This window comes from Eschrichtius robustus, chromosome 19, assembly GCF_028021215.1.
Source record: "Eschrichtius robustus isolate mEscRob2 chromosome 19, mEscRob2.pri, whole genome shotgun sequence".
Lineage (NCBI taxonomy): Eukaryota > Metazoa > Chordata > Mammalia > Artiodactyla > Eschrichtiidae > Eschrichtius > Eschrichtius robustus.
The window spans coordinates 28,592,137-28,616,992 of record NC_090842.1 but is presented as its reverse complement, the minus strand read 5'-3'; the positions used below and the strand labels follow the sequence as shown (position 1 = coordinate 28,616,992).

Here is a 24,856-nt window from a genome sequence, read left to right as displayed (position 1 = left end):
AGAAACAAATCCATAGTTGCATACATCATAATGAAAATGCAGAAAACCAAAGACAAGCACAAAATAATCTGTAAAACACATCCTATAGTAAAAAGTGACACATCATATTTGACAATTAAGACAAAGTAAGTACAAAAGGTGATCAACAGTGAGCACACTAAAATTGTTTAATTTAGCTGCCACGAAGACATAATTACACACAACTGAGTCTATGGCTGAACCATGCACTTAAATTACTTCATTTACCAGATACGTGGTTTTCAATTTCTGAAGCAGCAGCTTGATTCTAACCAAAACAGCAAGATTCTTAGAAGCTAAAGGTAAAGACTGCTAATCAGGTAAATGGTATTGACATAATTCTTCCTTTCTTACAACCACGAAGAATTTCTCACCTGAGGCACCAACACCTCAGGTGAGAAAGATAATTGGGCAGCCTCTGCTTTCAGACCCTTACAAATTGTTAACCTCAAGCTCCATCTGAAAGACTGTACAAGCTGCCTTTACCTCAGCTCAATTGCTTGTTATCAAAAAGGGGCCTACACAACACTAATTCCTCTCAAGGGTTTCAAAAGCAGTGCCTTCCAAACCATTTCACGGGGTCCTTGTTAACACAGCAATAAGGCAAACAGCTGAGTGAATTATCAACAAATCTTACCCAACAACTGGTACACAAGAGGTCATTGGGAATTCTGACCACCAGAGCCGCACTTGGCTTCCTGGGTCCCCCCCAAGACCCGAGTCCGACTATCTGGGGTGGGGTCCGAGAATCTGCATTTTAAAAGGGCCGCAGAAGCTCTTGTTTTCTACTAGTTTAAGAACCAGTGCTCTGAACGAATAGGTCTCCCCCTTTCCCGCCATGCGCACTGACATTCATCTGGGCCAGCAACTCTCAAACAAGACGCTTCAACCCGCGCGGTCTTAGTTTCCTAAATTTTCTGCAAAACGAGCACACCGGTTTGTTTTCTATTAGAAGAAAACGCACTGAGCACATCTACTGGTACATAATAAATGTTTCTCCTCCTGCACTAATTCTGTGACTCAATCATTTCCAACCAGGCACCCCCCACATCTCCCGAGGAGCCTGGAGCCGTTCCAAGACCTCTGGGACAAGAGCCCGCTCCTCACCTGGAGCCTGGGTGGCCCCACCTGACAGAAAAGGTACAGGGGAGCCGACTAGAGGCCCAAAGTCCCAGGACCGCTTGAAAGGGTCGGCATCCTCCTCCACAGGACCTGAAGGCATTCCCGCCGGCTCCCTCGGCTTCCCTCAGGCTGGGCCCCGCAAGCCCCTGTCCCCGGTGACTCAGAACACTGGGCGAGAGAGCGGACTGAGGGCAGACCTGGCCCTAAACCTCCCATCAGACGCAGCCCCTCACCTCCGGAGCGAGAAAGCCGGAGCCCAGGTTTCGCTGCCTGGCCAGGGCCCAGGCCGCACTCACCTACCAGCGTGCGGGAGGCGAGACCCCCTCACCTCGGCGGCGCCCACCCCAAACCGCCACCGCAAGGGCCGCTCGCTCTTAAGGAAAAAGAAAAAGAAAGAAAGTAAAAACAGAAAGAAAGCAAGAAAAACAGCCTTTGCTTTTATATTTCTTCCAACCCTTCTGAGATTCCTTTTCCTCACCGCCACAACAGAGCTCCTCCCCCCTTCCGGCAGCGTAACCCAATCCGCACCTCTCTTCCTCCCCAGGAGACAGATGGAAATCCGGTCCCTGGAAAGCTAGCGGGAGAGACTTGATTGGGCCATTCACACTTCAGCAAGGGGATTGGCTAGCTTCCTCCAGGGGGGCGGGCCGAGCGGCGATGTCACGTGACGTGGTCTCTGAAAGATGATTGGCTTTCAGGAAGAGGGATCGCCACCGAGGAAGGGGCGTTTCCTAGGGGACTGAGGGAGGGCCTGGGCGGTACGAAGCGGGGGTGGGCCCAGCACGTAATGGCAGCGCCGTGGCCTCGCGTCCATCTTTACCGCTCTCTCGGACCTGTCACAAAGGAGTTGCGCCGCCGCCGCCGCCGCCTCCTCCCTCGGGTGGGCCCGGGAGCTGGAGAAAGTCAGTGCCGCAGCCCAGTCACGCTGCTCCGGGAAGCCCCTGGGGACGCGGAGTGGGGGGAACCCCAGGACTGGGGACGTCCGTGAGGGAGGGGAACAGCCGCCCGAGTCTGCGGCGGAGAGACCGGACTGGGGCTGGGGGAGGTTCCGAGAAGGGGCCTGGGAGGGGGTGGCGTTGGGCAGAGACCAGGAAACAGCCCAGAGGTCCTCCAGCGAGGGCCGTGCTGAAGGCGCCCGGAGAGGTTTCTGGAAGAGGGTGTTCCCCCTTTAGGGGGTTCTTGACCGAGGAGGTTGTTGGGGGTCGCCCTTCTGAGGAGGCCGCGGCTAAAGGGGCCCAGGTGAGAAGCAGGTAGCTCCTGGGAGGCTGCTGATACTTAGGAGTGCTCCTCAGGGGTGCCCAGGGTGGAGGAGGTAGGTGGGAGGGCGCTTGGGGAGGGTTTCCTTTTGTGGAGTTTGAGGTTTAGGTGGCACGAGTGGGAGGTAGACCATAGCCGGGGAAGCTTAGACGTGCCTTAGGGTCAAGAGACGCCTCAGAGAGAGAGGCTAGGAGTTGGGAGCCAGAGCTAGCGGGTTCTACCTCGGAGGCCCCATGTGACAAATGGGTAAGGGCCTGGAGAGAGGGGATTTGCTGCGCGGTTCCGGGGAGAAAAGACCCCCATCCATAGGAAAGCCTGGATGGGGAATAGTGAGAGGGAAGCGGGAATGGCAAGCGTTTTCCTCTCAAACACAGGATTCAGCCGCTTCTGGGCATAGTGCAGGTGGAGTGGGGGAAGTCCGTCCCACCAGCACGCCCTGCGTGACTCTAGATCAGGCTTTTGTTCTACCTGCTACCTCAGTTTCCCTGTCTTTGGGGGCGGAAGTAGAGGCAGAAATGGTCCACTGAGACTCTGGCGTTCTATCCTGTATAGCTGTCTGAATGAGGTTGCTCCCCCTGGAGTGTTGTACTTTGAACTTCTAAAGGTTAGAAGTGTCTATTTAACTGACTGAATAGAGTCCCTTGGTTGTCCAGGCCCCTTACCTACCATCTCCTCCTCCTTAACCTCCTTGGGTCTCTTCTGTAAAATAACAGTGTGTGAAAGTACTTTACAGACTACAAGCTGTGTGAAAGTAAAGTATTGTGATTCTACCATCAAAGGGGTTGCTGTTGAGAAATGAAAGTGAAGGCACTTTCTAAACTGTAAAGCAGTATGTAGATGTAAGGGATTAGCATTAATACACTTGTTGATCACCTATGGAGTGCTGGGAGCCATATTGTACTGAAAGCGTCAAGGTTTACAGCTTTGTAGGTCATATAATCTTAAACCCATGATTTCAACCCCTGCTTAGATGGGGGTAGAGGGATTTCCAGTTTTGCTCCCAGAGTTTTAATTTACTTTGAACTTCTGGTGGTACTGGCAGAAGATAGCCCTATGATATAATCTTTTCCTTCGGGAATTTTTTTTTCTGACAGCTGAAATTTTCCTGTAGGTAATTTGATCTCAGTATTGTAAACTACCTCCCCTTTTCCCATATAAATGTATTTGTGGCCTTTGGATGTCTACAGGTAGTGAATATCATGTTTCCTCCCTCAGTTGTGATTTTAGAAATGAGACCTCCTTTTTTTTCCACGAATACTATGCCTTCCTGTAGTAGCCCCAAACTATAGATTATGAGGCGCATTAGCAATTGCTTTTATATTTCTCTTCCACAGTGTTTTTTTCTACTTTTCACCATATATAGTTTGCATTTCCTGGAGTGACATCTTGCCTTGTAGCTCCCTCTGTGAGGTTATGTGTACTGTGCCCATGTCTGACATTTTCCTAATTTTTGGTTAGTTGCATTTGTTAGAGCTGGTTTAACAAATATTTAGTAATTTGTGATTTTTGAAGTTTTTTTTTTAAACAAAAAGCCGACTTGAACTTCCTGTTTTTCTAATCTTATGTTCCATGAGTCTTTTTTGAAAAAATCACTGTGGTGATTTTGTGAGCTTTCTGGTTCCCAGGGTACATGTCGTGCAGACCTACTGCTTAAGGTCTGTGTCCTGCTTTTGCTGTTTTCATTATTTCTGTACTCCATGATTATTTTTACGTTATTGACTATAGGAAGTGTTCCAGCATACTTTATGTGGACTTTTTCTGCTTTGTCAGCAAAATAACTTTCCAGTTAGTAAATTGGCCAAGAATCAAGAGAAAATAAAAACTTAGCATTTTATGTAGTAGTATGTTATTCTGTAGTGAATAGGGGAAAATAACAGCTTTGAAGTATGTTTTGGCAAGAGTATAATCAAAAAAAAAATCATTGTGTGTTCCTAAAGTGAATTTATTACAGTCTGTTTCAACTCATGAGCTTAATTCAGTCTATCAAGAATTGCCTATGCTTTTCCTAATAATGAAGTAATTTGTTATAATGAAATGAGAAGTCATTTTGCATTCTTTAAAATACAACTCTCTTGGACAATCTAGTACCTATATAGTTTGAAAAATTATTAGGAATTCTTGAGATGGTAACCACTATCACGCTACTTTTATTTTTAATTTATTTTTTTTGGCTGTGTTGGGTCTTCGTTGCTGCGCCCAGTCTTTTCTCTCTTAATTGTGGCGAGCGGGGGCTACTCTTCGTTGCAGGGTGTGGGCTTCTCATTGAGGTGGCTTCTCTTGCTGTGGAGCACAGGCTCTAGGCACGCGGGCTTCAGTAGTTGCGGCACGTGGGCTCTAGAGCACAGGCACACAGGCTTAGTTGCTCCACGGCATGTGGGATCTTCCCGGACCAGGGATCGGACCTGTGTCCCCTGCATCGGCAGGCGGATTCTTAACCACTACACCACCAGGGAAGTCCCACTATTAACGCTACTTTAAATTGGAAATTTTCTGTTTTGTGGTGGGATTCTTGTAAAGTAGGATGTGACTGTCACAGGGTTGCAAAAGTAAGTGAAAAGTCATTAGGCATTACAGACAGGAACCACAGTAGAACCACAGTCATCTATTTCAAAAGAGTTATGGCCGGGGAAAGGTGGGTAGTAAAGTATCTATTTAGCTTCTCTTCAAATATTTGGGCATTTTTCAAGGCATTTACCATTGAATTTGGATAGTTTTTTCCTGGTATGCAAGTTAGAAACTTGAAGAACAGAACAGTTCTGAAGTAGTAAATGCCATAACTTGGGCCACAACCTTAGGAGGAGACTTTCACAACTTTTAGGAAGGCAAAAAAGTGAATATGTTCCCTTTGGTTTATCTGTTCAATAAGTTGGCTTTTGATATAGTTTTCTTGCCAACCTTTATGATTAGAAAAAAAGTACATATTTGTTATATTTTACTCTCAGTGTCCATTCCAAAAGGGAATGCTTGCTGGTTCGGTATGTGAAAGCATGTTTAACTGTAGATAACTATGATATATACAAGGCTAAATGAGATAAAGTTATCTAATAAATAGTGATAAGCTCTTAGAGAATATTCCCCTTTCTCCCTCTCTAAGCTTTTGAAAACTAAGAATGCATTTGAGACAGCAAAGGATTGATGCACTCCTTAAGTTTGTTAAGGAATGAACCTTGTATGTAGCTTTCTTATTGCTTGAAATTATAGTTTCCAAGCATAATTTCATGGGTCGTATACACATAAAGTAGAAGGTTTTGAAATACCTTACTTGGCAGGTTTATTACCTCAGTTTAATGTTTCAGTGTTAGTTTTTTTTTCTTACCCCTTCTACCTCCTGAAGAATTAAGTTTCCTCTTCTGTGCTCCTTTAATGCAATGATTCTCAAAGTATGGCTCCTACCTGGCCCCTCTCCTTTTTTTCAATTCTTATTGCTTCATAGTTGCTCATACCTACCTATGCCTAAGGCTACTTATTAATAACCTGCCAAGTAAATTATTAAGGATTACTAAAACATAATATTCATAAACCAAAACTAGCACAACATTAAAGAGTTTACTGTTGGCTCTAATACCTTTTTCTCCCAGGAAGTACTGTCATAGGAAACTTGGCACCAGTGCAAAGCTTCTTACATGTCATATGCAGAATGGGGATTCCTACAATATTCAGGAAGGGATGATGCTTATTTGGGATGCATCATCAGTATTGTCTCAAATTGATCTTGGTTTTTCATCGTTGTTCCTCTTTATTTTTCATTAGAGTTACTATTAGCTTCATCTTTATCAATTTAATTTATGGAGTTTCAGTTAACCTTTCACTGTGTGGTCAGGGATATTTGTACCAACAATATTTTGGCTTATTTAAGACATGAATATGTTGCAGTGCAAATATAAATCCTTCATTCCTCTTTTGCTAATGCTGATTTATACAGTCACCTAAAAACTTGCTCCTGTGGAGATACTTGAATATTACTAAGTTCCTTTTCCACTGGAAGAATGGTGGAGCGAGAGGCCTCTTCCTAGTGAACCTGACACTATATGCATGGGCTTCTGTGGCAGGTGCTATATTATGGGTTGGGCACTCTGTGTTGTCTTCCTTCATCCCTTTAAGAAGAGCACGAGGTACCTTTTTTCATCTTTGCTCTGTGCCTGGCATATAAGCATTAGATTCATATTTATTGAGTGATGTTGTCTCAGCTTCTCAAAGAGATAAATATGTTTTTTACAGATTTTTTTTAACATTTTTATTGGAGTATAATTGCTTTACAATGGTGTGTTAGTTTCTGCTTTATAACAAAGTGAATCAGTTATACATATACATATATCCCCTTTACAGATTTTAGAATAAACTCACTTAAAATGCTTATTGAATACCTGTTAGGTTCTGGTAGGTATACAGTCGAGTGTGCAATTGAGTGTTTTCAGACACCACTTTTAAGTGGATCTCATTAAGGAAAGTGTTGCTATTCATACTGTTTACATATTTTGTTTGCTTTTCTTAATAGCAAAGAGTTTCCTATAACAGAAAAATCCTTTTCCTTCAGATTTGTTAATCATGTATGTGTTTGAATGACACATCTATATTATTTCCTGTTATTTGGTCTCCTGGAGGTGAAAATTCCAAACAGCATGGAGTATTACATTTGTTTTTCTCCTCTGTATGGTAGCCATCATTACCACTTACCTCAGTTCTTCCTTAGCATTTCCTTTTTGGGTCCAAGGCAAATTTTTCAACCTTTGAGACCAGACAGGGATTATTCATTTCTCCTTTTTTTTTTTTTCTCTCTCTTTTTTATTGTTATTTGCTTCTGGAAATCCCTTACTCTGTCCTAGCCATAAATACTCCTTCTCTAACAGTTCAACCAGAAAAATTATCTACTTTTCCCTCAAAGATATACTTTCTTAAACCAACCTCAGTGCATAAGAGAAATATCAGAATCATTCAGTGCTTTTCCCAGACAACTTGAAGGTTACAATCCAGGGGATAAGAATACTCTATGTGACTTAAACCTCAAGTGCCCAGTGCCACTGCAGACAGTTTTGGACACCTGGATGACATGTAAAAATATCTTATCAGAGCTGCCTTTCCTTTTGGGGGAAAAGTGAAGTTCCAACCAAATATTTCACAATCTTTCACTTCCCTTTCCCCTGAATATCAGATACCTTAGAGTCTAAAGACAAAAAATGCTCTTGTTAAAATGTCTTTAGGTGGTTTCTGTTTCAACTGGCAAGTGTACTCTTGATATACAATACACCTTTCTTATCTACTTTGCTACCAAAGAATCTTGTTGCCCTCCAAGTTTTCCCCATTTAAATACAAGAAAATTGTGGTCATTGGGGCGTCCTGCAGGATATTTTAAAAGCAAATATATTTCTGGGTAAGTTTCCCTATCTTGATAGGGTTTGGGTTATACAGGTATACACACTAGACAAAGTTCTGCACATACATGCTTAAGACCTGTACATTTTATTACATATAAATGTAACCTCAAAACACTGAAGTCCAGTTAGTGATATGCATACTGAATTTTTTAGGGGGAAGTATACTGATGCCTTTGAAATGCATCAAAAAAAATAGGTGGATTGATGATGGATAGAGATGTGTAGAGATGTGATAAAGCAAGTATAGTAAAATGTAAATGGTAGAATCTAGGTGGTGGGTATATAGGTGTTCACTGTAAAATTCACCTTTGCTATATGTTTGAAATTTTTCATAATAAAATGTCGGAGGGGCATAGTGAACATTAACACTAGAAGCTACCACTTGTAATGCATTCACTGTCTTAGGGGAAAAATCCAAAACAATTTCTAAGGAGAGAAAATCATTAAAATTTACAGTGTATTATATATTGTTACTGTTCATGCTATATGATTTAGCCTTTGGGTGGTGGATTGGAAAAAAGTGCTGCATCCACTGTTTTGGAACAATGAGGTAAAGATGACAGCAATAGTAATTTTATGCCCAAAATTTGGTTTTTCTTCCTATGGTCATTCATTTAACCAGCCTCTCCTGTCTTGGCAGCACAATCCTGAAGTCTTATTTTCAGAGAAAAGAAAGTATTCCTAAAGTCACTGAGCTGTATTATGATTGAACGCAAGCAAATATTTGAAGAGATGAATCATTGATTCCTGGACCATTTGTTAGAGAGGGTTAGGCCAGTTGGCGGATGTCTCTGTGGTGAGCTGTTTATGATGGTAGAGGTCTGTGTTTTGAGAACTAGACCTCACTCCTTTAACACTAAACTTACTGAGAGCCCAAGTTTGTTTTTTCCCCCTCTCAGAGCGGCTTTAAAACATATAAAATGTAAAATTAATAAATCATAAATGATATAGGAATGGAAAGAATAGTCTTTACTTTCTTTTTTCAAAGGGGGAGGATAAAAATAAATAATACTAAACTTCAGAGAAGTAGATTTGCAAAGGAAATGTTTGTAATTATGCCCTTTTAGCAGAATAGTCATGAACAGTGTAATGATTTAAAAAGCATTACCATTTAGATGGTAAGAAAAGTATTTCTTTTTTTTTAATAAATTTATTTATTTTTATTTATTTATTATTTTTGGCTGTGTTGGGTCTTTGTTGCTGCGCACAGGCTTTCTCTAGTTGGCGGCGAGCGGGGGCCACTCTTCGTTGCGGGGCGCGGCTTCTCGTTGAGGAGCACAGGCTCTAGGCGCCCAGGCTTCAGTGGTTGTGGCTCGCGGGCTCTAGAACGCAGGCTCAGTAGTCGTGGCACACGAGCTTAGTTACTCTGCAGCATGTGAGATCTTCGTGGACCAGGGCTCGAACCCGTGTCCCCTGCATTGGCAGGTGGATTCTTAACCACTGTGCCACCAGGGAAGCCCAAGAAAAGTATTTCTACTAAGCAATGGCATCCAGTGGTATCACTATCATGAAATCAGTTGATGATTGCCGCAGCTGCAAATCTGATAGTTGTATATATTTAAATTATGTGACTAGCTTTTGTTTTTGGTTTCAAAACTGACTTGACCATCTAATGCTAAGTAGCCTTCAAACTTAAGGTGAAGTATATAGGTATTACAAATGTGTTGCCTTTACATAATCTCTAGTCTTACTCATTTTCCGTTCCATTCAGTCTGTCAACCCTTGGATAACATTACCCATAAGCAGGGTACCATCTAGGTCCAGTATGATGCTTCATAGGATGGATGTGGTGGGAAATATAGGGGGCTGTTTCATTGTGTTAGTATGTACTGTACGTAATCACTAATGGATGTAACTTTTCTAATGGTTATTTTGGCTAACTTCTCCAAAAGACTATGTTCAAAGATAGTCTCAGTTCATTTTTCTGGAAAAGGAGATTAACTTTTTAGACCCCAGAAGAATCACCCTTTAGTGTTTCAATTTGTCCCTTCATTCAGTCAGGAAGTTCTGCCTACAGTGCCAGTTTCTGTGTTGGGTTCTATAGCACAGTGATTTCCAGACCTGGCCACCATCAGAATCACCTGGGGAGCTTTTAAGAAAACACTTGCTTGGGCCACATCCTAGAAATTCAGATGCTGGCTATTTGGAGTAGAACCAGGAATTTGGATTTTAAGAAGTACCTAAGTGACTCTAATGCCCATCACCTTTGGGATTATTAAGCTACAATCTTTTCCAAGGTTCTTTGTCTAAAAGTATAGATAAGTAAAAATTATTTCAGTACAGGGTAGGTGAGTTCTATAAAAGATGAGTTTGTTAGTTATCTTAGTGCTCTTAATTAAGACAGATCTGATTCCATAGCCCCCACCTCCCAGATTATCTGGTTACTTCTGATTAGCTACCTGCTCATTTTATAATAACATCTTGCATTTTGGGATCCATTTTACATGTTGGGCACTGTGCCATGTGTTTTACACGTACTATTTCATTTAATCCTCATAGAACTACTATGAGGTGTAAGAACTATTCCTATCCATGTTTTTTGTTTTGTTTTTTTAATTAATTTATTAATTTATTTATTTTTGGCTGCGTTGGGTCTTCGTTGCTGCGTGCGGGCTTTCTCTAGTTGTGGTGAGCGGGGGCTGCTCTTCGTTGTGGTGCGTGGGCTTCGCATTGCAGTGCTTGTTGCAGAGCACAGGCTCTAGGTGCACAGGCTTCAGTAGTTGTGGCGCACGGACTTAGTTGCTCCGCGGCATGTGGGATCTTCGTGGACCAGGGCTCAAACCCGTGTCCCCTGCATTGGCAGGCGGATTCTTAACCACTGCACCACCAGGGAAGCCCTCCATGTTTTAGAGTGTGTCAGTAGTCAGGATAATTAGAATACGTAGCTGGAAATACTGCAGGGCTGGGACCTGTGCCCAAACTGTGTGACTGCAAAGCCAGTGCCCTTGTACTGTAGGTGGCCTCTGGCATCCCGTACAAGATCTGTACACTGAATGTTACTGTCTTAAAACAATGGTCCTTGGAAAGTGGGCCACATAATGCTTTTTGGAATGAGATAAAATGAAGCTGTCTAAAGTATAATTGTTTAGCTTCACCACCCAGTCTTTTGCCTAAAGTATTCACAATTTAGTCTCTGAGAAGTGTCATAAGTGACAGCCATTTCCAGATGAAAAGCTAAACATTTTTTAGTGCTGAATAAACCTGAAAGATCTTACACTTTGTTCACTTATTTGTCCTGCTTTTGGCTGTAACCCTCAAGAGTACTCTGTATGCTCATTTCAGAAAAAAATTAATAGCTCTTATTTTTTCCTTGTATGTTTCATAGTCTTTGCTTTGAAATGCCTCCTGGCTTCTTCCCCCTAATTAACTTATTTATACCTGGTCTTTACAGATAGTCCTTAAAAAAGAGTCTTTGGTTTTAAAATATTGAAAATACTTGTATTTTTCTACTCCATTTCCTTCTCTGACAAATTTTGTAGTTGACATCATTTTCTAGGTCATTTAAGGAAAATGACTCTTTTGGAAAAAATTGACCTGAACTATACTTGAGTTCAATTTGGAAATAGAAAAAAAACAAAAACAAAAACAAAACCCCACTACATTTAATTCTCCTCACCTCCAAATTAGTCAGATTTTTAGAAATACCTGTATTATTGGATATCTTCCATTTGCTTTGAAATGTACTAAATGGAAATCTGCATGGATTTAATTATTCTACATTCAGTTTAAATAAGCCTTAGCAAAAATAATTTGGATAGAATAAAGTTTAAGAATTTGATGAGGACTTGGGGAGGGGGAAGGGTAAGCTGGGACGAAGTGAGAGAGTGGCATGGACATATATACCCTACCAAATGTAAAATAGATAGCTAGTGGGAAGCAGCCGCATAGCACAGGGAGATCAGCTAGTTGCTTTGTGACCACCTAGAGGGATGGGATAGGGAGGGTGGGAGGGAGACGCAAGAGGGAGGAGATATGGGGATATATGTACACATAGAGCTGATTCACTTTGTTATACAGCAGAAACTAACACACCATTGTAAAGCAATTATACTCCAATAAAGATGTTTTAAAACAAAAGAATTTGAGATCCAACAAACTTCCTTCCTTCCTTTCTTTCTTTCTTTCTTTCTTATGTATTTATTTTTAAATTAAAAAATTTCATCCATTTGGAATTTTCAAATATGGCTTGTGATAGGAATCTCATTCCCCTTACATGGATAGTTAGTTGTATCCTAACAGATCATGTATATATCATGACTCACACTTTTCCACTTGTTTTTCAATGTCTACAAATAACCCACTGCTTTCCTCACAATCACTCCCAACATTGTTTCTTGTTAGTTATTCTAAATAGCTCTACAAGTGTTAGCATTAAACTGTAACTTTATAGGATCCCCTGTTCTCTCCCCTTCAAGGCTTTGTTTTCTGAGACTTAATCTCACCTTGACATCCTCAAATCATTGCCGATATTTTTAGTACCTGATTTGTCTCCCTTCCTCAGGTATGCCTTCCCCAATTTAATGTGTCATGTTGGATTGAATCTACTGTTTGCATGTCATGTCCATCCCAACTTCCATACTGATTGCATGGAAAGGCTCTGGAGCTTTAGAGAAGCCAGTGGAATTCCCTCCTGCTCTGATAACATTGAGAGCACCTCCCCAGGAGATAGAGCTTTCATTCCCAAGTAGAGTTCCCTTGTAGCAAATCTTGGACCACTACGTTCTGCCATCCGCAAAGTATTAGCTGGTTTAGCCACAGACGTTTATAGACTATTGGTTAAGAAACTATATTAATCCAGAGTATGGATTTCTGTTCAGCCTTAAATGGAATGAGGTCGTTTTATATATACTGGTATAGAAAGATGTTAAGGGGGGAAAAGCAAATCATAGAAAATATGGTGATCTAATTAATTTTTTTAAAGCCAATTTGTAAGTACATAATAATAGGTGTGGAAACAGATTCATGAAGCTTTTAGCAGGGGTTACCTCCAGGAAGGGAATGGGCTATGAAGAAAGCCTTTCAGAAAAGAGCAAAAGACCTTTACAGCATTTAGGTCTTAAAACGAACATGTATTCACTTTTTATGTTTTTTGTTTTTGTTTGCTTGTTTGTTTGGGCCGCATTTCAGCATGTGGGATCTTAGTTCCCTGACCAGGGATTGAACCAGTGCCCCCTGCAGTGGAAGCACAGAGTCTTAGCCACTGGACCACCAGCAAATTCCCTCTCACTTTTTATTTTTTAAAAATCACCAAATGTAAAATAGATAGCTAGTGGGAAGCAGCCGCATAGTACAGGGAGATCAGCTCAGTGCTTTGTGACCACCTAGAGGTGGGATAGGGAGGGTGGGAGGGAGACGCAAGAGGGAGGAGATACGGGGATGTATGTATATGTATAGCTGATTCACTTTGTTGTAAAGCAGAAACTAACACACCATTGTAAAGCAATTATACTCCAATAAAGATGTTTAAAAAAAATCAATGGACGTTGTAAAGCAACTATACTCCAATAAAAATTAATTTTAAAAAATCAATGGATGAAAAAATTTTAATCTAATAATTTAAGATTTCAATGAAGTGACATTAGCTACGCTACTGCCCAGTGGCAGACCTGCCAGAAACCTTGGATTCTTACCTCCTGTCATCCAAATTGTTCCAGCAGTGCCTTCTCTGTGAAGTTGCTTGTGAGAAGGGCCAATGCATCATTTTTTTTTTTTAACCTAATGCTTGCTGTCTTTGAGATTTTACCACTTTTTTTTTTTTTTAATTTTATTTGGTTGTGCCGGGTCTTAGTTGCAGCTCTCAGGCTCCTTAGTTGTGACATGCGAACTCTTAGATGCGGCATGCACGTGGGATCTAGTTCCCTGACCAGGGATTGAACCCGAGTCCCTTGCATTGGGAGCACGGCGTCTTATCCACTGTACCACCAGGGAAGTTCCAAAGCATCACTTCTTAAATGTTCCTTTTTGGTCTTTCTCAGAAACCAGCATAATTTATAAGATCAACAGAAATTTATACCAAGGACCCTTTAAAAGGGTTATTTCTGATTTCTGTCTCCTTTTAAGCATTGAAATCTCTTGGTTATCTACCCTCTGGAGGGAATTATATACCCTGGTCCCTGCAGTGATGGGAATGGTATGGTATTACTTCCACTCTTTGCTGTTTTAGAATGTATTCTCTTTCATTTATTTATTTATTTTAAATTTATTTTTGGCTGTGCCACACGGCTTGCAGGATCTCAGTCCCCCAACCAGGGATTGAACCTGGGCCACAGCAGTGAAAGCGCCGAATCCTAACCCCTAGACCACCAGGGAATTCCCACTGTGTTCTCTTTTAAAAGGTTATTTTCAGCTGAATCCTTGCATCATATTCCTACCTATACTTTAGTCACATCCTTTAAAGTACAACCTCCAAATTTTGAAGACAGCCTGACTATTTTGGGAGAACCAGGAACATCTGTGGTATTGCTTGGCTCAGCCATTGCTGTCTTGGTAGTCTGGAGGGAGATAATGTCTATCCATTGCCTCTCCTCTCTCCTCTCCTTCCCTCCCTCCCTTACCCTGTCCTTCCCCCTCTCTACATATTAGATTAGATTAAATATTATATATATATTTTTTCCCTTCCATTTTTCCCCTATGAGCAGTAATTAGACTGGGAAAATATTTAAAAGAATTTACTACAAATCTGTCCAAAATAACAAGTAAGTTTTCTCTTGCTTCTGATCCCACTAAATTATTTTATTTATATCTATTTCTGAGCCAGTGCTCAAGATATGAGGATGTAATTGTAAATAGCCAAATGTTGAGTAGAGACTACCAGTCTCTAATCCTTATGTACCAGTCTCTAATCCTTGTGTGTCTGTTTGTGTCCTTATGGGTCCTAGTCTTCAGGTTTCAACATGATTTTTTACTTTTTGCTACCAGCCCCACGTTAGTCTCCTGCTTCCAAATCTTTACTTCTTTTTACACGTAACCAGATTTCCTCAGCTTAATGAAGAGCTGGCTCTATCATTAGGCTTTTTTTTTTTTTATGATAAACATGCTGTGTGGGATGAGAATGGCCATCCACAAATTCCTGGAGGGTGGGGACTGTACCTTGTTCATCTTTATTTTCCCAGCGCCAGCCAGGTGTCTGATATGAGGTGCTCAGACAAAGATCATTGGTGCATCCCTGTTCTTAACTTTGTAGCAGTTGTGTGCAACAAACTTATCATTGTGAAAATGTAACCTTGTGATATATATTTACCTTCCCCAAAACAGAGTCTTGCTTACATAACAGAAAAACTTTGTAACTACTTACATGATTTCTGTAAATTCTCAAGAGTGCCTCCAAATGGGAAGTCTATGCAGTTTGGGTAATTTGAACAGAACACTCTATCCTTTTATTATTCTTGTTATAAAGTGGGTGCTATCACGTTGGTATCATAACTATTTTTTTCTGTTCTTTTTTTAAACTTTTTATTTTATATTGGAGTATAGCAGATCAACAACATTGTTACAGTTTCAGGTGTACAGCAAAGCGACTCAGCCATACATATACATGTAGCCATCCTTCCCCATGTAGACAAACATCTGTAATTAGATATTTTTATTTGAAACATATTAAAATTTCTCATACACTTAAATTAAGAAAGGAGACAATTTTTTTTAATCCACAAAAGGAGCCCTTAAAACAGTTGCACACATTCTTCTCATGTATTTCTGTATCGATAGAGATTTTTTTTTAAAAAATCTATGGTAACTCCTATGGTTTACAAGGATATAGTTTAGCAATCAACTTTATACTATAATGATAGAAAGGAATCACTGGTTGTTAACTCTTATATAAAGACACCTCTTTGCGTCAGAAACCTATAAAAATAACCAAAGATGATTCTTCATTGTAATCCTAATATCTATAATATCACACTAAGAAAGTTTGAGTAATTGAGTAGGCAAGAATCTTTTATTCATTTTCCTTGTCATTTTTTCTTTTAGAACTGCCACTGGATGACCAGGATTCCTTGTAATTGATAATGTTGGAGATCAACTCTGCAACTTTCTTCAGCATTCAGTTGTTAAAAACAAATAGGATGCAGGTTCCTCAAATCCAGATTATGACAACAGTACTTGGAAAACTGAAAACTATCTAAATGATTATCTTTGGTTGGGCTGTGTTCTTAGCGAGCAGAAGCCTTGGCCAGGGTCTGCTGTTGACTCTTGAGGAGCACATAGCCCGCTTCCTGGGGACTAGAGGTGCCACTGCTACCATGGGTAATTCCTGTATCTGCCGAGACGACAGTGGAGCAGAAGACAGCGTTGACACCCAGCAGCAGCAGGCCGATAACAGTGCAGTACCCACTGCTGACATGAGGAGCCAACCCCGGGACCCTGTTCGGCCACCAAGGAGGGGCCGAGGACCTCACGAGCCAAGGAGAAAGAAACAAAATGTGGACGGGCTAGTGCTGGACACACTGGCAGTCATACGGACTCTTGTAGATAAGTAAGTATCTGGCTCACGGTCACCTCCTATCTAATGAAAAGCCTTCTGCCAGGAACCATAACTTTTGGACTCCTTCGGTTCATTAGGATATATTTGCCAAGGCTTGTTGCTCATAGGGCAAGGGGAGAATATTTTATTTCTCCTCTTATGGCAGAGTAAATTATAAGGTTTGATGTTTTTACTTGCTAACATCTACACTGGTCGGGAAATGTGTAAACATTTCTGTAGCAGAAAACACTATTTAAAGCTATGATCTTTATTAGGGAACGTAGTCAGTATGGAGTGAGTTTGTGTTGAAGTTACAAGAGGTAATGGTTTCACGAAGACTCTTATCTTGCTTGACTATCTACTCCACTGACCAGAGATTCAAGATGAGTTGTTTTACCAAGAGCATAGCTGCATGCAACTTCCATTGGCAATGGAAGGACTTAGGTCAAGGAGAGTTTTCATCCTCCTCCCTCTTTTTTACCCCTTAGTTGGCCCTCTTAGATCCATTTGGGAAGCTTGTAAATTAAAAGAAACTGCAGGACACACCTGTACCTGTTTTGTTTTCCCCTCTGCTTTGTCTAAGTACGAAATCCCAGATTGAATAACAGTGAAATTAAAGGGCATTGTTCAAGTTGAAAAAAATATTTTAACTTAACCCTATAGCACAGTAGTTAGGAGTAAGTTTTAGAACCATGGTGGACAAAGGTTCAAATTCTAGCCCAGCCCCTTAACTAGCTATATGACACTGAGTAAATTACTTCTTTTAAGCCTCAGATTCCTCATCTATGAAAGGAGAGTAATACCTTTCTTGCAAGGATTATCATGATAAAATATATATAAAGCATCTAGTATGGTGCCTTGCATGTTAACAATTGCTCAAAAGAAGACTATTTTTTTAAAAGTTCTATCTGGGTTCTTTTTGCTTCAGGGTCAGCTAGTATTATATATTTAAGTATCTAAATATTTGATAATCACATTTATAAAAACACAGTTTTGTTTATTCCTGAGAAAGTATAGCATAAAGCAAGGTATACCTTTGCATGTTATTCCGAGGTATTTTTTTTCCTCATAGAAATAGATTTATTTTGCATATTTTTCTATCTGCCATAGAGCATGCTGGGGGAAGGTAGTTCTTACAAATATTCACCATAACCAATTCAGAAAGGCCTTCCTAAGTTTACTAAAACCTGCCTTTGAAGTAGTTCTGGTACCTGAATTAATTTAATGTAATCTTTATATGTTTGTGGGAAATATCTGTTGAATATAAATCTATGCCATTTACATCCTCTAAATTCAAGCAAGGGTCTAGAAGCTGTTATGTAAAGTTTCTTCATGGTGACATTTAAAACATGCTGTGAAATTGTAATGAAAAGTTGTCCTTCCCAAATAAGGAAGTAAACCACAGCAGTGTTATTTAAGCCCATTGGAAAAACAGGTACAGAATAGACTTTGCTGTATTTTTTAAAAGGGTGATTAAGAGAGTGTGGGGGCAAAGCAGGAGGAGCTTTATTTCCAAGCTTCAGGAGAATATTACAAATTATAAGAGAACTTGTTGCTAAAGCACATAATCCACTTATGTGAGGCAAGTAGTGTACACTTGAATAACAGCCTAACTTTTACCTTAAACCTGTTTGTACTGAATTATAGTTAAAACTCTTCTGAGAATGGAAAACTTAGGCAGATGCAGAGCAAGTATGAAGGGACATGTTGGAGAATATAATGGCAAAATGGGGTTCAGACAGTTTGTAAACATAGTTACATAGCTTATTTTTTTTTAACTGCTAAAGAAAAGAATTTCTTAACCTGCGAAGTTTATAAGGCTATTAAAACTAAACATAAAAGACAGGAATGGATAAAGAAGATGTGGCACATATATGCAATGGAACATTACTCAGCCATAAAAAGAAACAAAATGGAGTTGTTTGTAGTGAGGTGGATGGACCTAGAGACTGTCATACAGAGTGAAGTAAGTCAGAAAGAGAAAAACAAATACAGTATGCTAACACATATATATGGAATCTAAGGGAAAAAAAAAAAGATCATGAAGAACCTAGTGGCAAGACGGGAATAAAGACACAGACCTACTAGAGAATGGACTTGAGGATATGGGGAGGGGGAAGGGTAAGATGTGACAAAGTGAGAGAGTGGCATGGACATATATACACTACCAAACGTAAAATAGATAGCTAGTGGGAAGCAACCGCATAGCACAGGGAGATCAGCTCTGTGCTTTGTGACCACCTAGAGGGGTGGGATAGGGAGGGTGGGAGGGAGGGAGATGCAAGAGGGAAGAGATATGGGAACATATGTATATGTATAACTGATTCACTTTGTTATAAAGCAGAAACTAACACACCATTGTAAAGCAATTATACTCCAATAAAGATGTTAAAAAAAAAAACCATAAAAAAAAAAAGGACAGATGGGCTTAGTAAGAATATATGTAAAAGGGTGTATGCAGATATCACAATTATAAAATGACCTATATTTATTGTTCTCCTCCCTCCTTGTTACTTAGGAGAGGATAACCTTGATTTGAGAGGACAGTACAGTTCTTAACGGCATAGTGAGAGACCTGCTATAGGAAATACACTTGAAGTACACTTATTTTAAAATCATTTTGAAGTTTGATTATTTGCTCTTTTTTTTTTTGGTAGTAACTTTACCCTCAGATTGCTAATGGTATTAATGTTATTCTCATGACTTTGGAATTTTAATTTGCAGGCTCCTCCTGATGGAAGTTTTTTTCCTCACTGTGTGTGTATGTGTGTGTGTGTGTCTGTTTTCCCTGTCTTTTTCTCCCTTTCTCTCTGTCACCTTTGTTGTCTCCGTCTGGGTCTCAGGGACCTTCAGTCCACAGCTGAACCTAAAAGTGGTGGTTCTGAGTTCCCATCCCACTGTAAGAAACCCAGGTCCTGCTGCATGGCTTTCTCTGCCTTTTTCTGTCACCGGAGACTTGCAGGTTTATACCGGTTGCAGCTCAGATTATCATTCAGAGCTCTGCAACTCCTTTCACTGAGAACGGTACCCTGTTCCCACTTCATTTGGTGAGTCTGCTCCATCACTTGCACAGGTGGGGTTTTGGTCCCCATTACCTGCCTTGCAGGCATAAAGCTCCTGGTGACCTCTGCCTAGTTCCTGACCCAGAGCCCAGTAGTCTTATGACTGTAGCTTTTGCCTCCCACCGGAAGTTTCTGCACTATTTCTGTTCCACAAAGAATTTTATCTTGTTTTTTTTGAGTGTAGGGGTGTGTATGTCCTTTAAGTGTGTCTGTATAGAATTCAGGTGCTCATATTTCTTATTGGTCACTGACCTTGTCATATTTTTATTAGTTTGCCCTTCTTCCCTAATCCCATTGTCCTTTTTACCACCCACCTCCAAATAGCAGTAGGTAATCATTCTACTGAATTTAAGGTATGTTCTTCCAATATGCCTGGCATATGTTTGTTTATGTCTGTATAGGAAGTTTATAAATATTGTTTTGTGTATGATTTTAAAATTTTACATAACAGAGAAGTCTCTTTGGTTTTGACTTCTCTCAACATTATATTTGAGACCTATGTTGCTGTATATAAAGCTACAACTGCTTCTGACTGCTACAGAGTATTCCTTTATATGCTCAAAAGTACTATATTTTGTTATCATATAATCTGGTGACAGTCACTTAGGTTACTACTTCTGAATTTTTTGTTCCTACAAATAGCATTGCAGCAAATAACCTCATATGCACCTGTGTAATAATTTCTCTAGCATTGTTGAGTATATGCATACTAATTTCATTATTGCCAGATTGCCCCAGAGCAACATTTGTTATCAGTTAGTTATATCATTTAAGACAATTCTTTTAAATAAGAATTTTCCCTTATTATGAAAAGGCACAGGATGTGTCCAACACCGGGACCTAATGAGTACCTGAAATGAATTTAGTAATTCACATATTGCAAGGTTATTCTGAGGATTAAAAGATGGAAGACAATAGTTTTTGTTTTTGTTTTTTTTCACAGTGAAACAGAGAGCCACAATATGTAAACAAATAAGCAGTGAATATACTCCTTAAATAATTAGATTATCATTGTTTGATGGGAAATATTTCATTCATTATTAAAAGTTCCCTTAAAGCACCTCTTTGGATTCCTGAGATCACAGTTTGAAAATCCACTGAATTAAGGGGAAAATGCCATTTTAGAGCAGTGTCTAGAAGATTAAGTAGCTCCTTAATTAAGTTTGGTTTCTTTTTCTTCTAACACCATTTTATGAAGTTTAAGCACATAGTGATATTTACCAGAAGAACACTTAAAAATGAAGATGTTACGTAGGCCCTTGCTTCTGTAAGTCCTCATTTGGGATTGTCATCTCCCTTCCTGGTGATTCTTTGAGGTACATATGAGGAAGATGATGTTGGCCTCCCTGGCTTGTCTCTATTGGCATGGGGCCACTAGAGGTAAAGCTGAAAGTGGGCTCTGGGCTCCAGTATTAGTCCCGTGCTTTGACTTCAGGCTACATGGTGGTCCTTTCATGTGCCCTTGTGCCCATTTTATTTGTGGGCCATCATAGACAGTAACCTTGGAAATGAGCACACGTGGTGTGCGTTTGTCCTTATAGATTATAGCTCTGGTTGTCTCCTCCATCTCTTTCTCTACGCTCACTCATGTACATTTCTTTCTCTTCCTACCTCCACACTTCCAGTTTGAACTTTTATTTGAAATTGTCATTTCTTATTTCTTCAAGTTTGATGTATTGAATGTTTGTTTTTCAGTGATCAGGAACCTCCCTATTCAATGATTACATTGCACGAAATGGCAGAAACAGGTATTTTTAAAGTTTTTTAAAATACTTCCTAATTAATGATCATGAAGAAGTGTAGCCACTTTTTTTTTTTTTTTAATAAAAGACTTCAAAAATACTTAACACACATGATGAAGAAAAAACCCCTTAGTCTATGGAAATTTTCTTGTATGAGGACAATAATTAATAAGCACTGTATTGTATCCTGAGTATAGGCTGCATATTTCAGTAATGGTCTTATCTCACTAAAATTATTAAAATAAAATTATTTTTGGCATTGACAGATCTTCGACTATAACTCTTCTAGAATGGGGAGGATAAATTTTTGGCCCTCAATTTCCTAAATGTCATTCTGAAAATAGAGCCAACTGTTTCAGATACTTAATCTTCTCAGTTAACTCCTATGTCATAAATAAGATGCTGGAAACTATTTAATTTGAGAACCCAGAACCATAGCTTAAATTTTCTTCAAATAAAGATACCCCCAAATCACCAGACTCCTGTAAGTTAGGATTCTTTGTCTCTACTGTGATGGCTAGCAATTGATGACCATGTGCATGCCAAATACTAGCTGCTTAAAAGCTATAGGATGTTTCTATTTTCCAAGAGTGTTTCTATTTTAATGTGAAGTCATCTTGTGTTGTAAGTTATGTATTTTCACATTTTTAAAATATGGCTCCATCGTATAATCTTCTTGATTTGCTCCTAGATGAAGGATGGTTGGACGTTGTCCAGTCTTTAATTAGAGTTATTCCATTGGAAGATCCACTGGGACCAGCTGTTATAACATTATTACTAGATGAATGTCCATTGCCCACTAAAGTAAGTTAATACTTATCTTTTATGAAACTGACATCTACGCTTAAACACAGGGTGAATGACCACAAAGAACATTTGATATAATGCATTTCTTTTTATATATTTTGGGTCTGATTTATTTAATATTAATTTCATTATGTAAACTTGTTTTTTATTACTAATAAATTGCTACATCCTCTTTCTGTCAATAGCTTACTGTAAAACTTTAGTTTAAAATTTTAAAAATGTTAAAAATGGAAGCATTTATATCTGAAATGGCAATCTTTGAAACTAGAAAAGAATGTTCAGTTGCTGAGCTGATTTTCTTATCTCTCTCCAAACAATTTCCTCATAACAAAAGTTTTTTAAACATTTTCTATTAAGAGAAAACACTGTTATACCAAAAGCACTTTTGAGTCTTAAACATATTAAATATTGGCATAACTTTGATTATCCCTTATGTAGAACGAAAGTATCTAACTTACATTGCCTTATTCCATATGGTCTATGGAATCCTTTTTTAAAAATTTTGGATTCTGGCATCTTTCATTTGTTTAAGCCTCAGACATTTGGGCCTAACATGGAAAACATGGACAGAGGGAAAAGTCTTTGGCCTTGTCACTGGTGAATTGACCTTTGCCTGGTCTTTTAAAGTCTTTGCCTTTAAAATTCTGGTGATATTTGTTCTTGATTGATAAAAAAAAATTTTGTAAGAAACTTTTTACTTCAGTATCACTAGGCCCTATTGTTATCAATCATACTGGCATTTGGGTGGATTTAGTCTGTTTAACGACTCAAGTATATAGCATATATTTGATACAACTGGTACATTTTGAATGAAATGGAATCTAGCAATTCATTTAAGAAAACTTTCAGGTTGATCAAATAATATTTCCCATCAATAATGGTATCCTGTGGCTATACTATATCATTTTTGTATGGTCATTCTGAGTTAATTTAACACGTTGTTATTGCTTTTGTGTCAGAGAATTACCTTGAGAAAAAAAACCTAAGTAATATATTTATCAAATCCGTTTGTACATTTTTGTTTTTAGGATGCACTCCAGAAATTGACTGAAATTCTCAACTTAAATGGAGAAGTAGCTTGCCAGGACTCAGGTCATCCTGCCAAACACAGGAACACATCTGCAGTCCTAGGCTGCTTGGCTGAGAAACTAGCAGGTAACTCTGGGAAGCTCCACCAAAGAAGATCTTAAGTTGTTTAACATCAAGGGGAAGATGGCACTGCAGGTCTTTGATCAAACCTGCTTTACCAGAAAGAAGTGTCTCTAAAAAATTAAAATAAAATTGAGCAACAGGGCCTAACTGGAAAAAAATTACTCAAGGCCACAGAGGTAAATGCAAACTAATTTAGCTTTGAGGACTTTCAGAGGGAAATTTAAAAGAAAAAGTTTTCCTTATTTGCTTTAAAATTAAAAATAAGAGAAAAGGCTAAGCTCATAAGATAAATAAAGATTGTATGTAATATATAATATACATATACACACACTTTATAAAGTTTAGCTAGGCAATAGAGACATATTCGGTAGGGGAAGAAGAAAAGGAACTTTAAATTGGAGCAATTCCTGAGAAGACAAGCAGATTTTTTACTTGTCTGTGAATGTTACCCATTTTAGGAAAGTTAACATCAAAGTATAGGTGAATAACCCAGCTAGTTGTATCATTTACGGTGGAAGAAACAATGGATTAGAAATCAAAGCATGGGTACTGGTTCAGCCTCTGCCATGTGCTCCCCAAGTGCCCTGGAGTAAGTCACTTCAGGAGTGTGTCTCAGGAGTGGGCTCAGTTGCTCAACTGTGAAATGGGGATAGTACTATTCCCTACCTTAAGTAGGAGACTTGAATAAGATAATGTACATGAGAGTACTTTGTAAAAGAGCTCTACAATTTTATTGGTATTAGTTACAAATTCAAAATAATGTAACACATTTAATTATATCCAGTGTTTGTTGTATTCGTCTAGGTCCTGCAAGTATAGGTTTACTTAGCCCAGGAATACTGGAATATTTGCTACAGTGTCTGGTAAGTGAGACATCAAAGCTAGTTATTCTTAGCCATCTAGAATTGTGCATTTTTCTAAAATTGCCCACTTAGCCACTGGCGCAGAGAATGGAATCAGCTATAAATTTTATTTGCAGGTGTTTCCTGAGTGTTTATCTATTCCTTCCTGTGTTTAAAAAAAAGTAAGGGCAGGATAAGAATTTATTGCAAGCAAAAACAGCTGAGTTGGTCTGGTTTTAAATTTAGTCATAAGATAGGTGCTATGATTGGCTTTTTTGTGTGTGCGTCCTTAGAGTCTGCCAAATGGTAGTAGGAACCTCCACAGTGGGAACAAAATTACATGGCATTCCAAGCCAGGAAACTGTGAGGTCAGGTTCCCAGTGTATATAAATCTCTGTTCCTCCACCCCTCCCACCACTACTGCTCTTAAAACTATTGTTGATTATTTGATATATCGTCTGGGAAGCTTGTGGTTTGCCAAGGCTGTGCTATCGGATCTCTCACACTGCTTGACTGCAGTCTTCACTGGTCTGTGTTTTTTAAAGTTATTTTTGCAGGCCTGCTGTGCATTGGCCTTTTTTCAAAATCTGAAAGACCCTATTTTTCAGGACCTATATGATATGTACTTAAAACACTTGACACTATGCTAAGTAAGCACTGTAGGGGTACAGAAGTAGTCTAATAGTCCTTTGCCCTCAAGCAGTTTCCTGGTTAGGGGAACAAAACTACTCAGACAAGACAGTTAGCCTCCATTTTATGACAGGATATGATCAAGGGCAAAATAGCTTCCTTCAGACCAAGTGTCAAGGGATCTGAGAAGGTGGTTGGGAGGTGGGAGAAATGGGTGGAGGAGGCTGGGAGTCATGGGAGGCAGACTTCCTGGTGAAGGTGGAACCTCAGCTGGGTCACACCACAGGGCTAGGATTTGTTTGTGCACACAGGAGGAAGAAATGGGTTTCTTGGCTAAGGGCACATCACCGGAAGAAGCCTAGAGCCAGAAATGGCCATGTTCCCATCC

At 39.5% G+C, this 24,856-nt stretch overlaps 2 protein-coding genes across 7 annotated transcripts in view; one reads left to right on the top strand and one right to left on the bottom strand.

The window, feature by feature from the left end:
- The window catches only part of PSME3IP1 (proteasome activator subunit 3 interacting protein 1), a 49,412-nt gene extending 47,741 nt beyond the window's left edge, over positions 1 to 1,671 (bottom strand). For 2 of the 5 annotated variants that reach the window (XM_068528992.1, XM_068528998.1), the window contains exon 1: positions 1,437 to 1,612. The gene's annotated coding sequence lies outside the window, so the exon portion shown is untranslated. The other 3 variants (XM_068528993.1, XM_068528994.1, XM_068528995.1) reach the window with 3 other exon arrangements.
- A 243-nt stretch (positions 1,672 to 1,914) lies between these two features.
- Positions 1,915 to 24,856, top strand: part of RSPRY1 (ring finger and SPRY domain containing 1) — a 50,029-nt gene continuing 27,087 nt past the window's right edge. For both annotated transcript variants that reach the window (XM_068527523.1, XM_068527522.1), the window contains exons 1-6: positions 1,915 to 2,042; positions 15,741 to 16,245; positions 20,991 to 21,043; positions 21,729 to 21,841; positions 22,873 to 22,999; positions 23,801 to 23,859. In XM_068527523.1, coding sequence (XP_068383624.1) covers positions 15,896 to 16,245; positions 20,991 to 21,043; positions 21,729 to 21,841; positions 22,873 to 22,999; positions 23,801 to 23,859 — 702 coding nt within the window. In that variant the 5' untranslated portion in view covers positions 1,915 to 2,042; positions 15,741 to 15,895. The remainder of the gene's footprint in view (positions 2,043 to 15,740; positions 16,246 to 20,990; positions 21,044 to 21,728; positions 21,842 to 22,872; positions 23,000 to 23,800; positions 23,860 to 24,856) is intronic.